Source organism: Harpia harpyja, chromosome 1 (assembly GCF_026419915.1).
Source record: "Harpia harpyja isolate bHarHar1 chromosome 1, bHarHar1 primary haplotype, whole genome shotgun sequence".
In the NCBI taxonomy this organism is placed as follows: Eukaryota; Metazoa; Chordata; class Aves; order Accipitriformes; family Accipitridae; genus Harpia; species Harpia harpyja.
The window spans coordinates 103501037-103518853 of record NC_068940.1 but is presented as its reverse complement, the minus strand read 5'-3'; the positions used below and the strand labels follow the sequence as shown (position 1 = coordinate 103518853).

Genomic DNA, 17817 nt, shown 5'->3' with positions numbered 1-17817 from the left:
AGGTGGCAGGGCTATCCAACCTCGCTTGTGTGGTGTGAAATACCCAGCTAGATCCCAGTGCTTATGCCAGGGTGCTTGCCTGGTCTGCTTCCCCTGCAGCCAGCAGTTTGGCTCTGCAGTCAAGCGGTTGGAAAATTGTATGCTCAGGAGCACGCATGTTAGCCAGTCCAGAGTAGCTTGCTGAAGAGGAAATTTGATACCGTAATGCGTCACAGCAGTTTCCCGGTATTTAATCTGTTGTGATCACTGCATTTACTTTCTCTCTAAACATCATACATGCTGTATGTTTTTTCAGTCCCTTTAAATCCTGCTGCCCCAATTCCTTGGTCTTGTTACTCCAGCATAGAGGAGTTCCTGCATCCTGGCCTGCCTGACATTTGAGGTTTGCCTTTGACAGTTGGACAGGCATAAATTTAGGGGTAAGATAAAGCAAAGGGGCTGGATCCAGGTGGTGTAGTATCTGCGAATGGAAGAATGCCAGATGTCTCAGCAGGGTGTCAGATGCTGCAATATAATAAGTACATTCCCCAGTAAATCAGACAGAACAGTATACAATTCTTCGATCGTTAATTCCATATCACTTTGCACAGGGAAAGTGCCACCACTAACTGAAAAGGTATTTAGGATGAAACATCATATACTGTAGTGCAAAGGAAGAAAGTGGTTAATATCTTTGGGAGAATGGGGATGAAACATGTAAAACACTTTCTGCTAGAAATAGCTTAACAGTTTCTTTATCAGAGACACTGAAGGAATCAAAGGGTATTTTCAGCAATGTGAATGTTTGGTATTTCTTCTTTTGCAGAATAAAGAGTTTTTACAAGAGAAGATGTTGCAGAGAGCACCAACAATCACTGAAAGATCCAAAAAGGTACTGAAAACCTCATGGGCTCTTGCTGTTAGTTGTACTAGGTTTTTTATGCTTGTGTTCACATTTTTAATGATAATTACTGTAGTATGGCATTTTCTGGATACAGAGCTAGACGTTTCAATAAAATACTCAAGCACCCTGGTAGGTGATGCAACCTGAAGATGCTCTTGTGCTGTTTCTCCTAAAAAAGATCAACCGTAGAAACTGTCTGCTTGACATACTAGTTCTCTTTGTGCTGAGCAGGTCCGGAGAGTTCCAGGTTCCAGCGGACGTCTTCATAAGACTGAAGATGGTGGCTGGGAATGGAGTGATGATGAACTAGATGAAGAAAGTGAGGAAGGCAGAGCAGCAATTTCACAGCTCAGGGTGGGTCCTCAAACTCCGGTAGCTCTACTGTCTCTGTTTTGTTTTCTAACTGTGGTGTATCTAAATATCCCTGGGAAGCATGTGGCCTTGTTTTTTAAGTGTGATACACAGTAAGTTATAATCCCTGCCCTCGAGTTTGTAGCCAAACCAGAGAAAGCAGACTGAAGGTTGAAGAAATTGTATTGATCTCTCTTCTGTCGTCATTCTGGGGCACAGCTGGTCTCATTCAGGGATGTTGAGCATAATTGGGGACATGAATTCAGATGGTCTGCTCCCAGTTCAGCATACTAATTCACTTGAGCTAGGATATTCTCTTTGTTTTTAAGGGTGCTGACTGTTTGAGATGCTTTCTTCTGGAAATGTCAGGAGAGGTTTTGTCCTACTGCCCTCTCCAGGATGGAGCTGAAATCAATAGGGCCTGTGCTTATGGCTGACATCTGAAACACACAGGGCCTGGTTCTGTCCCCTCAGTTACACTGAAATCGATTAGTCTAGTAGAAAATGTTACGGCATCCCTGAAGTCACAAGGAGTGATTGGTCTAGCCCTTGAAAAACGCTCCAAAAACCAATGCTTCCCCCTCTCCCAACATACACAAAAACCCCAAACCCAGACTAACCCCCAGAAACACAGAGGAGTAATGCATAATGATCAGCTAAAAGATTACAATAAATTTCCAGATTGTCTTCCCCTGGTAGTCAGCAGTGTGGATTTTGACTGTAATGGCTTACCTGTTCCCTTTTCACTACAGCAGGTAGCTTGAAGCGGACTATGTGTTTTAATCATTCTGTAATTGAATTAATGAGGCAGTGAAGGATTTTTAGAGGAAGCTTTTCAGTATGAAAGGGAGAAAAAGCAGTATTGGTTTGAAGCATTTATCACTTTACAGCTTTAACTTTTCTCATTTCTCTTTCATTGGTCTTCCTTCTACTGGTGTTCTGTATAGACACTTAAATGTTAAATGCAAGATTTTGCATCTTTTTAGCTTCCTTTCAAATGCTTGGGATTTTAAAGGCAACTATTGATATAGTAATTCCATACTTTGTGGCAACAACTGTTGTGACTTTTTAAAGAGCTTACTATATCCAGCTTCATATTACATGGTCAGGGAGGATCTATTGGTACCAGGTGGCTACTACTGAAATTCTTGATGCTTTATGAGCTGAAATCTTCTAAATTCCTTTTGTAGGTTAAAATACAATCAAATTTTAGGTGGCAATATTGTAAAAGACCCTAACTCTATTTCAGAGATTACTTAGAACTTGTTCTACCTTGTCTCTAAGCTCAGCGTACTATGACTTAATGGTGTTTACTGTGTTTTGAACAGTACTAACTTGTTTCATTCCTCTTGTGTGTCAATCTGCTTTTTTCTGCATATGTTTACAAGCTCCTTTTCAAACCAGTTTTCTTTTTTTTCTTGGATCTTCGGCATATTTCCTTGTACTGCTGTCTGTGTTGTGATCGGTCTAATTTGGGCTGTGCTTGGCCTTTACTTCTAGGTCTCCCATTCAAGAAACCTTTAGGATGGGTGTTCAAGCAGTAGGTCTCAATTCAGTTACCTAAAGGTAGATGTATATTGCTGTTTTGGAGGCACCCTGTGTAGATACAACACAGAACTTTGGGAGACCATGGAAGGGCACCATGGCATCTTAGACCTTGCTACATGTCTGCCTAGGTACTTGAATCCTGCCCTGGGTGGCTTTCCTCCGCACAGCTTTTGAGTCATTTTCTTCAACCCAAAGATAAAAGGATAGGAACGACTGTGCACCTCTTGTGTTTGATACACATCTTAAGACTACCTGAAAAGGTATCCAGACTGCCAGTGTTTGGCACGAATATGGTGGTGTTATCGAGGAGTAGTGTTTACCCTGTGGTTTTGGCCATATTTCAAATACAGGGTGTAAATCCCACCTGTTTGTAATCCCTCTGCGATTTTAACCAAGCTGTAGGATAGGATAACTTACGTTAACTAAGTGTCACTTTTTATTCTTGCCCGTTGCAGTGGGGGTGGAGTAGATGATCTTTAAAGGTTCTTTCCAACCCAAACCATTCTGTGATTCTATGATTTGTTTGTATCTGCATTTTATTGCTGTCAGCCTTAAAGTAAAAGTATGCCTTGCAGATTGACTTAATTTGCTAAAATGCTTAAGTATTAACCTGCATAAAAGCATCTACATAAATGAAAAGTTTGTATTTTTTGCTTGTCTCCACTTTACAGAAAAAATAGGGTGAATTTAATGTGTACAAATGTGTATTATACGAGTCTCTTGCTAGGACTGCACTTGGAAGCAGACAAATATTTATTATAAACAGAGCCAGAAATATCTGTTCAATTCATTGAATATGGTGACTTGCTGGCTCAACATTGCCTTTTGGATATAAAGATTCACTGAACTACTTTCGTCTCTGCATTTAAAACCTGGAATTCAAATTAAAGCGATTGTGCTATGTGGGTTCTTAAATCAATCACCTTCCGTTACTCAATAAATCCATGCAGTGGCACGCCGTGTGGTCACATTTCACTGGTTACTCACTTCATCTCTGATTACACAAGCAAAAATAAGTTAGAACTAATATATTTCAGCACATACCCAGAGTCATCCTATTCATGCCTTAATTAGGTAAATGTTTTTTAATGTTTGTCCTGTTTCCTTTCTGTCTATGTTTTTCCTTAGTTTACCTCTGTTTGCCATTTATCTGGGTTAGTTGTTAGCTGTGGGGCAGGGCCAGTGTTTCCATACTTGTCTGTACAGTGTCTAGCACACTGTGATCTTTCAGACAAGTTCCTTTTGAGTTATTCCTTGAAGCATCCAGGTACTCTTGGATATGAGCTTTGTGCCTGAAAGAACAGTGCTGCAGCTGTGGCCTGCAGATGTGGAGCATGGCTGTTTATCTCTGGGAGCAATACCACATTTTTCATCTTGGCTGGTAACTGTCAAGGGAAGGTTCAGCATGTTGAGATGGATTTCAGGCTTTACCTTTCCAGCTGCATGACTTTTTTCCTGACACTGTCTGCACATAGTCATTGTGAAGGAACTGTTCCTTCTCCTCCTGTCCAGAGGGCTTATTGCAACTTGCAGTTCTGAGAGTAAGACTCTTTAACCTTCTCTCATGAGAAGCCTCTGGGTCACATGTTACAAAATGCTCTGATCTGCATTTGTTAAGGTAGTGGCATTGGTTAGTGCATAAGCTGGCTCAGGGTAGTGGCATGATGAGACTTATACTGTCGTAATTGCAACCTGTCTTTTAGACCATTATATGGAGAAGGAACATCTATTTTATTAATCCCAGCATGGACCAAGCCATCCCACCTGTCTATCTCCACATAGTAATTGGACCTGTTTAGAAGTCAGAGCTGCAGGCTCTCTTAATTGCAGGGCTTTCCAGGAGTACTTTGCAATTCCTTCCTGCTCATGTGAAATAGCTAATGCATGTTATCTTCGTTTTACTGATAAGCAAAGATTGGTTGCATTACTTTGACTGCACTTTCCCCTCCATTCCACTGATCTCTTTGTTTCACTGCTGAACTTGTGTACAGATGTCAGTTTTCTGCATTCTCTCACAGAGAGCATAGCATAATGCAGAGTCCAAGGGCAAGGAGAGCCGGCGAGAGATTTCTTTCTATAAAGCAGCACAAGCAAGGCTGATTTCACCCCACCCCGCGCCCCCAAAGTTTTGCGTGGTTTAAGCAAGTTGGTTTGCAAACTAGTACCCTAAGTATACAAAGGAGATTTGTTTCCTAGTAGAATTCTGCAAGGCAGATTTGTGTGGCTTATCTTTTTCTGCAAGACTTCAGTAGCTTAAAATGGGTTCTGCCGTCTTGGTGTGCAAGTAATTTGATCCAGTCCGAATGATCTTCAAGAGTACTGGCTTTTGCTAATGGTTAACAATGATAGAAGCTTAGGGTATTGTATGCCACTGTGTAAATATCAACTGCAAGTTCTGAAACACGACTGTGTGTTTCTGAGTGGTATGATATGATTAGGTTGCCAACAAATTGTGTGATGTCCCTTTTATTATGCATCTTAATACATATATGTAACTTAAAAGCAATTATGTAGATTTCATATGTTCAGTATGGTTCTGACAAGTCCTTCTAGTCAATAAGTTTCACTTTTGTCTAGGCAATGACAGCTTTTTCTCTGTTTTTCAGTCTCCCAGAGTGAAAGAACCTGTACAGAATTCTGAGGTAAGTTATAATTGCCAAAATGATGACTCCTAGTTATTGCTGTTGTTTCAAGGAACAAGTTTTTATTAGCCTTTGAAAAGAATATTGTGTGAAGTAGAAACTAGTATCTAGCTGTGCTCGTTTTGAAAACCTCCCTATAAAAGGAATCACTGTGTAATGCCAGGAGGTCTTCCTGAGGTAAGTTTGGTGTATATCTTTTCAGCTTTACTTGCTATGGTAAAAGTCTGTATGTTGTAAGATAATGAAATAGTCGCAAAAATATTCTAAGCAAAACAATGGTGTTCTGATTTCCTCTTTAAAAAAAACACCCAACAAAACACAGCTTTAAGATGTGTGTTTTGCATAGTCTAATTCACTGTTTTGGAACCTATGCTCAGAATTGTGAAATAAATCTGTAGTAGTATTTGATAGCAAACAAAACTTCAGTTGTAATTTATAATCTGCCTTCAGTTCTGTCCTGTGTTTCTTACATTAGGAATATTAGTATATCTTATCTTTCAGTGATAGAGACTTCTTATCTTCTAAAGACTGTGTTATGTCTTTGTTTTCCCTATCTGTGTGGAAAGATAAACAGAGCTGTCTCCTAGAAATTAGTCTTGGGTTAGGCTGTCCTGTTCTTCCTTCATCTGTTTCCAAGGATTGATTAGAAAGCAAGATCTTAAGAAAGACTGCAGTTCTGGCACTGTAATTTGACATAAACTCTAAATTCAAAGAAAAAGCTGAAAACCAGAATCCCTTTGGGATTAATTTCCCCACTGTGATACATCCCTTAATATATATTGTGATCTGGAGGTCTTCTGCCCAGGTTTTCAATATTCAAGGTGATTTATATTTCCTACAACTTAGTGGAGTAAGTTGGAGGGCACATTGAAGAAGTGCCATCAAGCTTACAGTTCTTTGGCTACCATGCCAAAATCAGTTTCTTTGTTCTGAATAATACAAGAGGTAAAAAAGGTTAAACTTTCATTTAGCTATTTTCCCTCACCCTCAAATTAATTGCATATGATTTTTTTTTTGCAAGGGTCTAACTTTAAGTCCAATCCTAAACAGTCTTGTCTTGTGTGTTTTGAAGAACTTAAGATCTGAATTCACTTTTAAGTTGAATATCCAGATAGCTCTGACTCTGACGCTTGTTTTACAAATGGAGAAATTGTTGATAGTTATCTTAATGCTTTGATGTGGTTCCTTTCAGAGAACACAGCCTAAGTCAAAGCAGAGTTGTTCTGCTGTGGCTGCATGGCTGTTTGGAAATATAAGTAGGACTCGGATTCCGGGAAGGGGGGAAAATAAAGGATAGGGCTCTCTCGTCCAGCTAGGATATGATCTGTATGCATCCAGCCTTGCTAGCTGTAGAGTGTAATTTTGTCCAACATCCACAGTCATGCTGCTATCTTGGTTTCTTATCCTTCTTTACTGGTGAGTAGAACTTGCAAATGTCAGGGCAGAAGGGCTCCCTGGGCAAAAGAAAACATTAAACCCCTTGAACACCAACTTAGGATCAGTGTTAGTGTCCTGGAGGCCTGGGAATGCCCTTGGCATTGAAGTTCTCGAAGTGATTTATGTGGCAAACAAGCCCTTTTTGGAAAGCTGGTGCTTGAGTCATAACTCTTGAGTTCCTTTTCTCATTAAAATGCTTTTTTTGCTTGCAGCTATTCCCATCAGCTGAGCCTCCAGGTCCTTCACTCAATGCTCCAGCACAGGCACCTACTCAACTACCTCAGGCTGCAGGACAAGTACCTGCACAACCTCAAACTGCTGTACCTCCACCTAGTCAGGCTCCTCCAGCAGCCCCAGCAGCAGCCCAGGTAAGATCAGGAACCCTTCATACCAGCTTTCAGCTTTGCACTTAGCTGTTCTATTCCAGACATGCTAAAATGATCTAAAGCCATGAAATTGTCTGGAATTGATTTAGTGCTGCTGCTTATGCAGAAGTGACAGCTGGCCTGGTGGCTTGTAAAAGGAAGACAGTCAATGTGGGTGTGATAGTTTTTCATTCTTACTCTGTGGGTGAGCAGTGACTTTTTATGCTGTTTAGAGAGTGGGCTCTGGCTTGAGGCAAGGTTAAATGTAAGAAAAAAGGAGAGTCTCATTCAATTGGCAGCTGCTTGTTCCTGGTATTTAAGATGCAGCATGAACAGGCTCTGATTGTGTGTCTCAGCATCACTGGCATCTCTGGGATAAGAGTGGAGAGAAAAGTCAGAGGAAGAAACTAGAACGTGCAACTTCTCCAGACTTCAGAAGAGAGACATGAAGCCTAGGTTAAAATGGTCCTCGTAGCAGTCAAAAATTGCGGAGAAACTCCATCTTTGGGAAGCTCTGAACTTTGTGGTGCTTTCAAACACTTCCATTTCAAGCAGAGAGGGGGAAAATGGACCTTTGAGGGGAAGTACAGGGAATGCGAAAACTTGACAAGTTTGTGTTTAATTCTTAGCTGCATCACCCCAAAGTGTAGGATACACATCAGATAGGCAGGCATAGCAAAGTCAAGAAAAAGCTCTGACTTGTGTTAAAAAGAGAAAAATGGCCAACCCAAATCATTACTCAGACACTTGGAACATGTCTTGTGGTTTGCTGGAGTAAAGCATTGCAGAGTTTGCCAGACTCCTGAATGATGGTACCTCTTTTAAAAAACAGACAATAATGTTCATGTTCATTGGTGGGGAGAGGTTGTCACTATTGGAGGGGGCCAAGCTACCATCACCCTTTGGCAGATCCAAGGGGAAGAGGCTTGGCAGTGTTGGTCAGAAAAATAGCTCTTAGACTTACTGCTTCCTAGAAATGTTTCATTATTTTTATTGTAAAGAACGTAGAAAGATACGTATATCACTTCACTGCAGACAGCTCATGTTCCTGTTTACAAAACCGTTAAAGACAGTGCATTAGTCATTAAAGAAAAATAGTGGAGTTGGGGTCTGACATATTCTTGGCTACATTAAAAGTAGCTTTAATGCTTAAATCAAAGCCCTTCAAATCTCTTGAAAAAGGGCCAGTGTTTAATCCCTGAATTTTATGCAGCAGTTGAAACACCAGCAGCAGTGAAGGCCAGGACTCTCAGTTTGGTAAAATGATGTAGCAGTGTTGGTCTCAGTGAAAGTGTTTTGATTTGCACTAGCAGAGTGTCTTGCTCCCTGCCACTAGTGCCCAATAGCTTATTTGTTGGTAGCTTGTCCTAAGGTGAACTTCATGCCTTTGTGTCAGTGTGTTGTTCTTTATAGCTCTTTGTGTCAGTATGTTCTTCTTTACAGCTATTTGTATCAGTGTGTTATTCTTTGTAGCTCCCCTCTGGCTCTTGTAGCTCGTTGGTTACTGTTTTGCAGACCTCTGGGCTTCTCTATGAACCCTTGTTTGTTTTCACTGACCTGGTAAAGCTTTCAGCTTCAGCAGAAACAAGATTGTGATCAGAAGGCCTGAGCTGCATTGCTGGCACAAGAGCACCAACAGATGGAGTAAAATACTAGTCTTAAACAAAGGGTTATTTTTTTTTCTCTCATGAAAAAGCAAGTGATCTAGATGAAAAAACTTGGTCAAGACTTCTAGGCTTAAATTATCAGCCTAGCGTTGTGTCTGTCTTGTTACTGCAGATTTAAAATCCCTGCCTCAACATGTGCAGTACAGATGACTTGCGCAGTGAAAGAGTGACCGACCTTTCTCTGTTTTGTTTGGGGGTTTTTTGGTGGAGATTGATTAACAATTAGCCCTTTACTGGAAGTATCACAAGTACTATAAAGATGGACACCTCCTGGATCTTTCCTACTGGAAATCTGCTGCTGACCAATATAAGATGCTTTGATTACATGTTCCAGTAATTACTCAGAAGTAATTTAGAAGTGAAAATAGGCAGCTATAAAATTGCTGCTAGATGCTTTTTGCCTTTGATTTCACAAAAAAGTAACTGAGAGTATATGCTAATCTGCCAATTAAATTATTTCCTAGCTACTCTTTACAATTGTATCAGGTTTTTCAATCAGATGTTTGGGGCAGGGATTAAAACACAGGAGGTCTTGAGACTGTCATGAATGCCCCAAAACCTTTAAGTTTTGATGCAAAGCAAGCAGTCTTTTTACATTTAGCACTTCTGAAGTCTCCTGACATTTTGACATTTCTTAAAGTTGTGTAGCGTTTACTCTTTTCAAGACAATTGCAGAGAGAACCTCCTGGGTTACTATTTAAGCGTGAAGTTCTCCTGTTTCATTAGTCTGTCGTCTTTTTCACTGTAGTGTCATGATTCCAGTGATGAGTTAAACTTTGTATTTATAGTTGATCAAGGTTATCTCTAATTTTAAAACCGGAGAAAGGAAGTGCTAATCTGCTTTAAAATGATGTAATCCTATTGCAGGCCCCACCTGCCCCTGCTGCAGCTCCGGTACAGGAAGATACGAAAGTCCCTATCAGCCTTGTACTAAGGTTAAGGTAAGGACACAAAACTGACCTGTTCTGTGAAAGCAAGCCTTTGTAGAGAGGGACACTGGAAGACTGCTGTAGTGCATCTTGCCATCTGCCTTTTAGTTAAAAGGGTCGTGGTTATATGTTGTTTGTCAGCTTGGATTTCAACTGCTCTTCTGAAACTGGGACTCAGAAACACAGCTTATCTCATCCACTTCTTTGGTTTGGCAAGAGCTGTAGATTCAAAGACATTTTGATATTTGTATAAGTATTCCTAAACTCTAACGGGGTGGGAAGGAGAAATTAGCTGGGTTCCCTAAAGGGGATCAGGGATCCAGAGGTTCTGGCCTTGGGATGGACCATCTTACTATTCAGGCACAACTTCAGACTTAAGCCAGTTCTGAGAGTGAAGAGCTTTTAGGCACGGATTCTGGTCTATGTCCCTAGAAATAGGTAGAAAAAGGATTGTTAGCGCATTCTACTATCATTACACATATTGGCATTTCTCGTATAAGGAACCTGCCTCTCAGCTCTGTAGGCATCTTGGTTGTTGATAGGCATTGGACGGGGACTTCTGAGCATCACCTCCCAGTCGTACCTGGACACTGCATAATGTGTGTATATTTGCTGTCAGTGAGTGTTTCCTTCCTCTGAAAGATGTGCTCCAAGGATATATCTGCTGACAGATATGAGTTGCTGAGACATTGAAACAGTGTGGCCTTATACCAGAGAGGTGGTACTCGCTTATCCTGGACTTCAGCCCACTTGGGCTCTGTCAAGTTGAGAGGCAGACTGTGCCAAGAGCCCTGCTTCCAGATGCACACCCAAATGATTAGTTTCTGCCCTTTGAGGGGAAGGGTGCAATGAATTCACTTCACAGACTGATTTGTTAATGACAGCACTTTTTTGGGGGCACATATCAGTGCAATGAAATGGTCTCTTCTATATAAAATTCTCTTCTTTCCACAGGAATTCAAAAAAAGAGCTCAATGATATTCGATTTGAATTTACCCCGGGGAGAGGTGAGCTGGTGGGAAATTCCAGTGTGTGAAGGTGGTTTTGGTAAAGGGGATGTTTTGTGTTCAGTGTTGTGCAGTTGTGTGTATGGAAACCCTGTATGAGTGTGGCCACAGTGCCTTCCTAAAGGGCTTGCCTTATGGTTGGGCTTGGAGCACTGCTGTTGAGAAGACCTTTCTTGTAAAACTGTTTGTGGATATGACCAAAGTGCAGCCCTTTGATGAATTCCAACTCCAGGTTTGACAGCATAGCTCAGAACTGTCTGACTGCACCTGGTGTACACCCTAATATCTGTCTTGTGTAAACAATGCTTTTGCTGTTTGGTTTGTATAAGCTCCTTTAGGTTTCTATGTGATGCCTTCATCAGTTGGCAATTTCTGTTATGTGGTGACTGGCTCTTGGCTTTATCCCCAACAGATACTGCTGATGGTGTGTCTCAAGAACTCATTTCAGCAGGTCTTGTTGATGGCAGAGATCTGGTAATAGGTAATTACATATTATTTTTTCTGCTCTAACCATTTCAGTCATTTTTTGCATGTTTAAAATGACCTGATTAGTGGGTATTAGGAGAGTTTGCTGTGGCCTTGGTTCTCTACCCCGGTGGCTCTACAAAACTGCTGTTAATTCTGGTGACAGTTCTGTACCAGTACATTTAGGCAACCCTCAGTCCACAAGAATATGATCTAGTTGGAAACATTATGAAGCAAATGTTCCTTGTAATGCAAAATGAAGGCTAATCGATGCATTAGCTAAATCATTATCATCTGACATATATGCATTGCTAAATTGCTGCACAAGCCTGTACTGCTCACAGGTCCTGCGCAAGAGAGGTCTGGGACTGGAATCAGCCAGGCTTTTTTGTTTTAAGTAGGGCTGGGGAAGGAAGCGTGAAGTACACGTGTCGTATGAGTATGAACAGCTACCTCTAGCAACAGTTTGCTAAATAAATGTGTCCTTCTGTGCAGCAGGTGAGACTTAAACTGTCAGCACTCCCTACATATTTCAACTACAGCAAGCAAAACCGTTCCTTGTACACAGGCTGCAACATCTTGAAAGGCTGCTAGTGCAAAATTAACTGAATTTCCAGGTGCAGTTGGGCAGTTTAGTATCACTAATTCCACCACATCCAGGAAAAAATATCTGCCTCTGAAAAAGAAGCATAGTAACAAGTGACAGCATTTTCACAGTGTAAAGCTTTAGATTTAAGTAGATTTGAGTCTCATTGAGACCTAAACTTTTTTATCATTTTAAAAAGTTCTAAGTTTGCTGAGTAATAGAAAGAGGCCTAATGAGTTTGGGATGTTTTTCTCTAGCCTGTCCTAATATTTGCCCATTTTCTTTGTGTGTGTGTGTGATTTCAGTTGCAGCTAATTTGCAGAAAATTGTGGAAGAGCCCCAAGCAAACAGATCCGTCACTTTCAAACTGGTATTTATTCCTGTTCCCTAATTGAACAAGTTGTCACTTGCAAAGAGAAGGCATTGCATATAGATGCCTGTGATGTCTACTGTAGGCATCTAATGTAGGCACTCTAAATCCTCCCTTTTTCCCAAAGCTTCCTACTGGTTGTCTAACAGTAGGCAATGCAGGCTCCTTGCTTGTGTCTTCTGAGCAGCACCTGGGTTAAAAAAGTGTGAGATGATGTGCTAATACAAACATTCCATTATCCTGGCTAATAAGCATATCAAAATGTTACAAAAGGGTATTTTCTGGGCTTGGAATGTACACTTGCCCAGAAAGGGCAGGAATACTTCAGGTCAGGTAAGTGGCCTAAGAAATGCCATGGACTCCTTTCATAGAGGAGAATGGGGAGGGTCCAGATACGTTGTCTCTGAGGAGGAAATGAGGAAATGAAGAGGGGATTGGGGAGGAGGTGGGGGGGGCAAAAGAAGAGAGCAAAAATTAAGAGAAGATAGGCTAGGAGAAGAGAAAGAAAGGCAGATGAATCCTTCAGAGGTGGTGAAATTCAGAGGAAGTTATAGTGGCAAAACGAAGGTGTAGCCAGTTTATTAGTAGTGAAGCAGTGAGTGCCATTATTTTTGATTCTTTCTGAAGGAGTTTTCACTTGCTTTGCCCCAGTTAGTGCACATAGCCCTAGTCAGGGCACACATTGGCAAAACTTCAGTCCCAGCCCTTCCTAGCTTCAAAAAAAGAAAAAAAAAAAAAACCAACAAAAAACCCACGCTCAATTTTAACTTCGGGTAGTGCAAGCTGCTGAATACAGTGCAAAGCTGTCCTGTGGCTGCTCCCTCCCCAGACTGTATCTGGTACACCTTTTTGTGTTATGTAGCATGGTATGTATCTGAGGGTAGAGCATGCGTGTTGCTATTTGGATCTCTGTTCCTTGTGTTTCAGGCATCTGGTGTGGAAGGCTCAGATATTCCTGATGATGGCAAACTTATAGGATTTGCACAACTCAGCATCAGCTAAACCATGGTCCCAGGAGATGTTTCCCAACTGAGAACCCACATGTGCATATTCGTAATGCTTCTGTTAGCCTAAAAAAAACCACTACTGCCAAAGAATTGAACTACAGCCCCCTTCCTAGAAGCTTTAACATTTTCCTTACTAGGATCACAAACCTTCCTGAAATTACCGATGGTGTTTACACCTTTTGTAAACAACTCTCATGTTTTTGTATCTGTCATCTCAAACATGCAGTTCCAACATGTCATTGCCTGCATGTTCATTTTATTATTGCCTTACTTTAAAGAAAAATACTACTGAGTACGAAGCAGGGGGTTCCACTGCTCTGATGATCTTGCCTAAATGTTTGCTTACATGTGGTTTCATTTTTTTTCACTTGCTATTTTTGCACAAGTTTTAATACTGAACGGATCTTTTTTGTTCTTTACCTGCTTCTCCTTCTATCTGAAATACCAATGTACATGTTGTTTGGGTCACCTGGAGTGCTGAGAAATCTGCTTCTCTTCCTCTGTGTTTTTTAAAAACTGCTGGTTTGAATGCTTGCACCTGAGAAAGCAAGCCAAGTCTTAACCCACGGGAGGGAGAGCTGCCTTCCCTTATGTTTGTGTTTTTGAGAAATTCCTTGAATTTGAGGTGTTAGAAGTCAGCTTCCCTTTGTAAACTGCCTTAATTTTATTTTATTTTATTTTATTTTTTACCATTTTGGTTCTCTCCACATGAGTGCCAGGCGTGGCATGAGGGCTGAACCTTTTAATTTACGTTAAGCAGTCCTTCCTCAAAACGTCTTTCACTTCTGCATCTTAGATGTAGTCTGTTCTTTAAGCAGACCGGTGAGGCGTTGCTGTCTGGAAACTGGTCTTTCAGATGATCAACAAAATATTTGTGGTCAGAGGGAGAGGAGATCTGTGTCACTCTGCGTTTGGAAAAGATGCACTTCAAACTGTTCCTGAAACCCGGTCTGTTATGCCTGGCTGCGCGAGTCCTCCTCCCGACGTGTTTCCCAGTCCTTTGCAAACTGGTACCCGTGGAACCATCCCTGTCGTGTTTTACAGCAATAAAGAATCGCCAGTAGAGTGGTAGTACTGGGCAAGCGAGCACCGGGCTGTGTCCCTCCTGCACTAATCGCTTGGGTCGTCAGCCTTCTCGTCGGTCCAAGCCTCGACATTTGATCAGGATGTCACCAAAACCCTGTCACACACGTATTTAGCTTTTATTTCTGTGTGGTGTTGAATTTGAGGTTCTACATGAATAATATAAATTATACTCTGCGTTTGATAAGAGACACTTGTAATGCAATATGTGAATAATAAATGGTGTTGATTTTTTTTTTTTTCCTACTGTTTCACAGTTGGCCTTTGTAACTGCTATTGGCTCTGGAGTGTTTTCTACACAGAAATTGTAAGCCTGTAATTTAACACACAGATGGAAACGTGTTTGGTTTCCATCAGCCACAAACAATGCAGAAACAGAGTGTTAAAGCAGAATGACTGGGTTCAATTAGGACTCTTTTTTTTATTTCCAAGTCTTCAGATGAACAATCTGTATTTATATATTGTTCTCTATGAGCAGCTGTGGAAGCTTCCTGAATTGTGCATGTTCTTTTTATACCGCCCTTGTTGCTTTTAGCCTATAGGTGGATATTGGGTATGTCCCCATGGGCTATTTGCAGCCCCATGGCTGCTGAGTTTGAAGGGGAGGGAGAGGAGAAAGAGGGTTTTGGAGCGAGAGCATCCCAGGGTGCTGAGCAGAAGCTCTCAAGAGCCCAGGAAGTAGGTGCCGGATACCGGGGAGTTGGTGGTGGCTGGGTTTGGCCAAGTGTGTGCATACACGTGTGTGTGACACCTCTGGTACTTTCTCCTGTTGTCTGACACAAAGCGCTCCCTACGGTGTCCCCCATCAAGCTTCTTGGCTTGGGAAGAGCAGGCTGGCATCTCGATTTTCATGTCACCCTATGGTCGATATGGATGTCTTGGAAACCCTTAGGATACAGAGACAAAGTAGTGTTGGTACAGTATTATTTTCCCTTCTGCCCGCATGCCATGGGGACCTCCTTGTTCATTTGTGTACTGGTGCTGAGAAAGGTAGGACTTGAACTGCTCAAATGGAACAATGCAGCATCTATTTATTAAGTTATTCCCCACCTTCCCAAAGCCAGGACTTAGAGAGCTTGAGCTCAAACTAACCCAAGGCTCCGTAGTTCTTTACTGGAGAAAATAAGTAAGGAAGAAACTGATGTTTTTTGTTCAGTAGAGCTCCAGATGTTTTGGGTAGGGATCCAGAATATTTACCTGGGCTATTACAGTTTTAGACAACTGTCTTTTCTGATGTTGTTCAGTAAGTGCCAATGCTGTTCATAATTGTTTTCCAGTGTCATTAAGAATTTGGGTTTTGTGCAAATTTCTGATTTGAACCTGGAAGCAGGTGGTAATTTTTAGTTCCTACTTCTAAGGACAATGCTCTGTTAATGAAAACGGATCCTCTTCACAACTTTGGTGTATTGTAGATTATAATGAAAGATGTAAAATATTCAGGCTTTTTTCCTTTTTTGGACTTTGTATTTTACTGCATGTCTCTAATTTTTAATCAATAAAGAACAAATTGTCCATTGCCACGTGTTTGGTGTGTGGTTTACGTGTCATTGGGTTGGATGGTGTATCTTGGGGAAGGGGTTTGTCTGTGTGGTGTCTGCAGCCCCTGGGGCATTTCTGTCTGGGGAGGTGGGAGGTTTGACAAACCCCAGGAAGACTCGGTGGGGAAGGGGTGAGGTTGCTCTGCAGGAGTTGTGTGCAGAAATGGAGCCAGGATAGCAATTAGGATTGTACCCTGAGGGCTTGTCTCAGGTTGAAAAGTTTGCTCGAAGCTCTGCGTGCCCTGTGCAGCTGGGCATGAGCTTCCCCCATCCAGGAACACCTCAGGGTGGCACAGGCTGGTGTTAAAGTGGGATGATTTATACCCTGAGAAGCATTTGGAGCATGAACTGCACTCCCTCCTCTCCATGTCCACAATACTTTTTCGTTCTGAATTTGAGGCTTCAGGGCAGTTGTGATCCAGAGGTGCCTCTGAGATCTCTCCCTTTACATTTGTAGTGGAGCCAGGACTTCAAGAAGATGCACTGATGGTGAGAGGTAGAACACAGGCATGTCGCCATCTCGTCATCCTGACAGCTCTTAGCTGTAGCTAAGCTGTTCCTCTCTGGAAGCACCAGTATCCCTTGCTGCAGCATGCTTGTGTGCCAGTGATCATGCTTTCAGCTGCAAGAGAGCAAGGAGGTGCCTGAAGTGAAAGGTCTTGTCCAAGCGTGCAGGTGACAAGGCTGTTGGCAGACTGTCAGTAAACCTCTTGCAATGAGATTGAAAACACTTCTGTGACCTGGCACTGAGCCACTGCCATGGTTGCGGCAATAGATTTGTCACTGTGAATGCTGCAATTCGATGTCTGTTAAACTGAGTGGGCATCTGGACAGCTTTCCCCAGTTGTGGTCATCCTTTAACAGCAACCTTGGCCACAACCTTTTAGTGTCATCTGATGTTGTGCAAAAGAGAAGTACCTGGTTGCAAGCAGACTGCCTGACTCCCTCTTAGAAAGCCAATTCCCTGAAGCACTGCACTGGAGAAACCCTAGAGTTTTCCTTCACATCCTTCAATATTTCTTGCCCATCTTCCACAAAGGAAGTAAGTTTTCAGAAATGAAGGGAAATGTTAACACAGAAGTAAAAAACCCTAGTATTTCTCACTGGAGGTCCTTCTTGGAAACTTTTCTCTTAATATATGGCTTCTGTTCCGAAGGTGCGCTGTTCATTCAAACTCTGACAGCTTTGTTGTAATCATTTACCCAGAGCTTAGTGGGGTTTTGTTTGAGCGAGGTCATGGTGTCTCCATTAACAGAAGCAGAAGGGGTCTTCCTGCTCAGAGTGTGGGAATAGAGAAGTTTCTCTAAAGCTTCAGGAACTGTCAAGGGCAAGGTGTGAGTCCTTTGTGAGGGGATAGGGACTGTCCAGTTCTAGGCATGTTCCCCAGGCATTTTGGCTGGGATGCACCCATATGCATGTTCTTGCTTAAAAACAAACAAAAACCCCCACCAAAACAAAAAAAAAAAGTTGTGGTCTTGGACGGTGGCACTTTCTAAGCTGACTCTTCCATTCACCTTTCTAAGGCTCTTGGGCTTAGTTTGCTATTTTCTGGCTCTTTATTTTTCTTAAGGTGTTCCTCTTTACTCCCAGACCCAGAAAACTTTTATCTTGGGTGAATATAACTTCCAAGTTTAAGACATGGGATGGTAAGGGACGTTCTGGGTTCCAGAACCCCATCTTCTGCATCTAAGCCAACTTCTTTGCAATCTTTCCAGTATTTGGCCAAACCCTGCTTAAAAAGCCCCAGAGAATTATATCCCAGTTTTGTCTCCCATTCCTGCCTCTGTAGGAAATTCCTTTATGGACTCTCCTAAAGGCTTTCCATGCTGCCTTAGTCCAGTGCCTCACAGTCCTCCTGTGACTGAATAGTTCACTCCAGTTACCATCATCCTTGGATGATTCCCTTTGTGGGTGCTCACCTCGAGGTGTCTCACACTGC

The 17817-nt window shown here is 41.9% G+C and overlaps 1 protein-coding gene across 2 annotated transcripts in view; it reads left to right on the top strand.

Moving 5' to 3' along the window:
* OXSR1 (oxidative stress responsive kinase 1) overlaps positions 1–15856 on the top strand; it is a 93140-nt gene extending 77284 nt beyond the window's left edge. Inside the window, exons 10-18 of one of the 2 annotated variants that reach the window (XM_052807655.1) lie at positions 806–871; positions 1115–1237; positions 5389–5424; positions 7074–7229; positions 9761–9834; positions 10777–10829; positions 11242–11310; positions 12186–12250; positions 13178–15856. In XM_052807655.1, coding sequence (XP_052663615.1) covers positions 806–871; positions 1115–1237; positions 5389–5424; positions 7074–7229; positions 9761–9834; positions 10777–10829; positions 11242–11310; positions 12186–12250; positions 13178–13252 — 717 coding nt within the window. In that variant the 3' untranslated portion in view covers positions 13253–15856. The remainder of the gene's footprint in view (positions 1–805; positions 872–1114; positions 1238–5388; positions 5425–7073; positions 7230–9760; positions 9835–10776; positions 10830–11241; positions 11311–12185; positions 12251–13177) is intronic. The other variant, XM_052807666.1, reaches the window with a different exon arrangement.
* The last annotated feature ends 1961 nt before the right edge of the window (positions 15857–17817 follow it).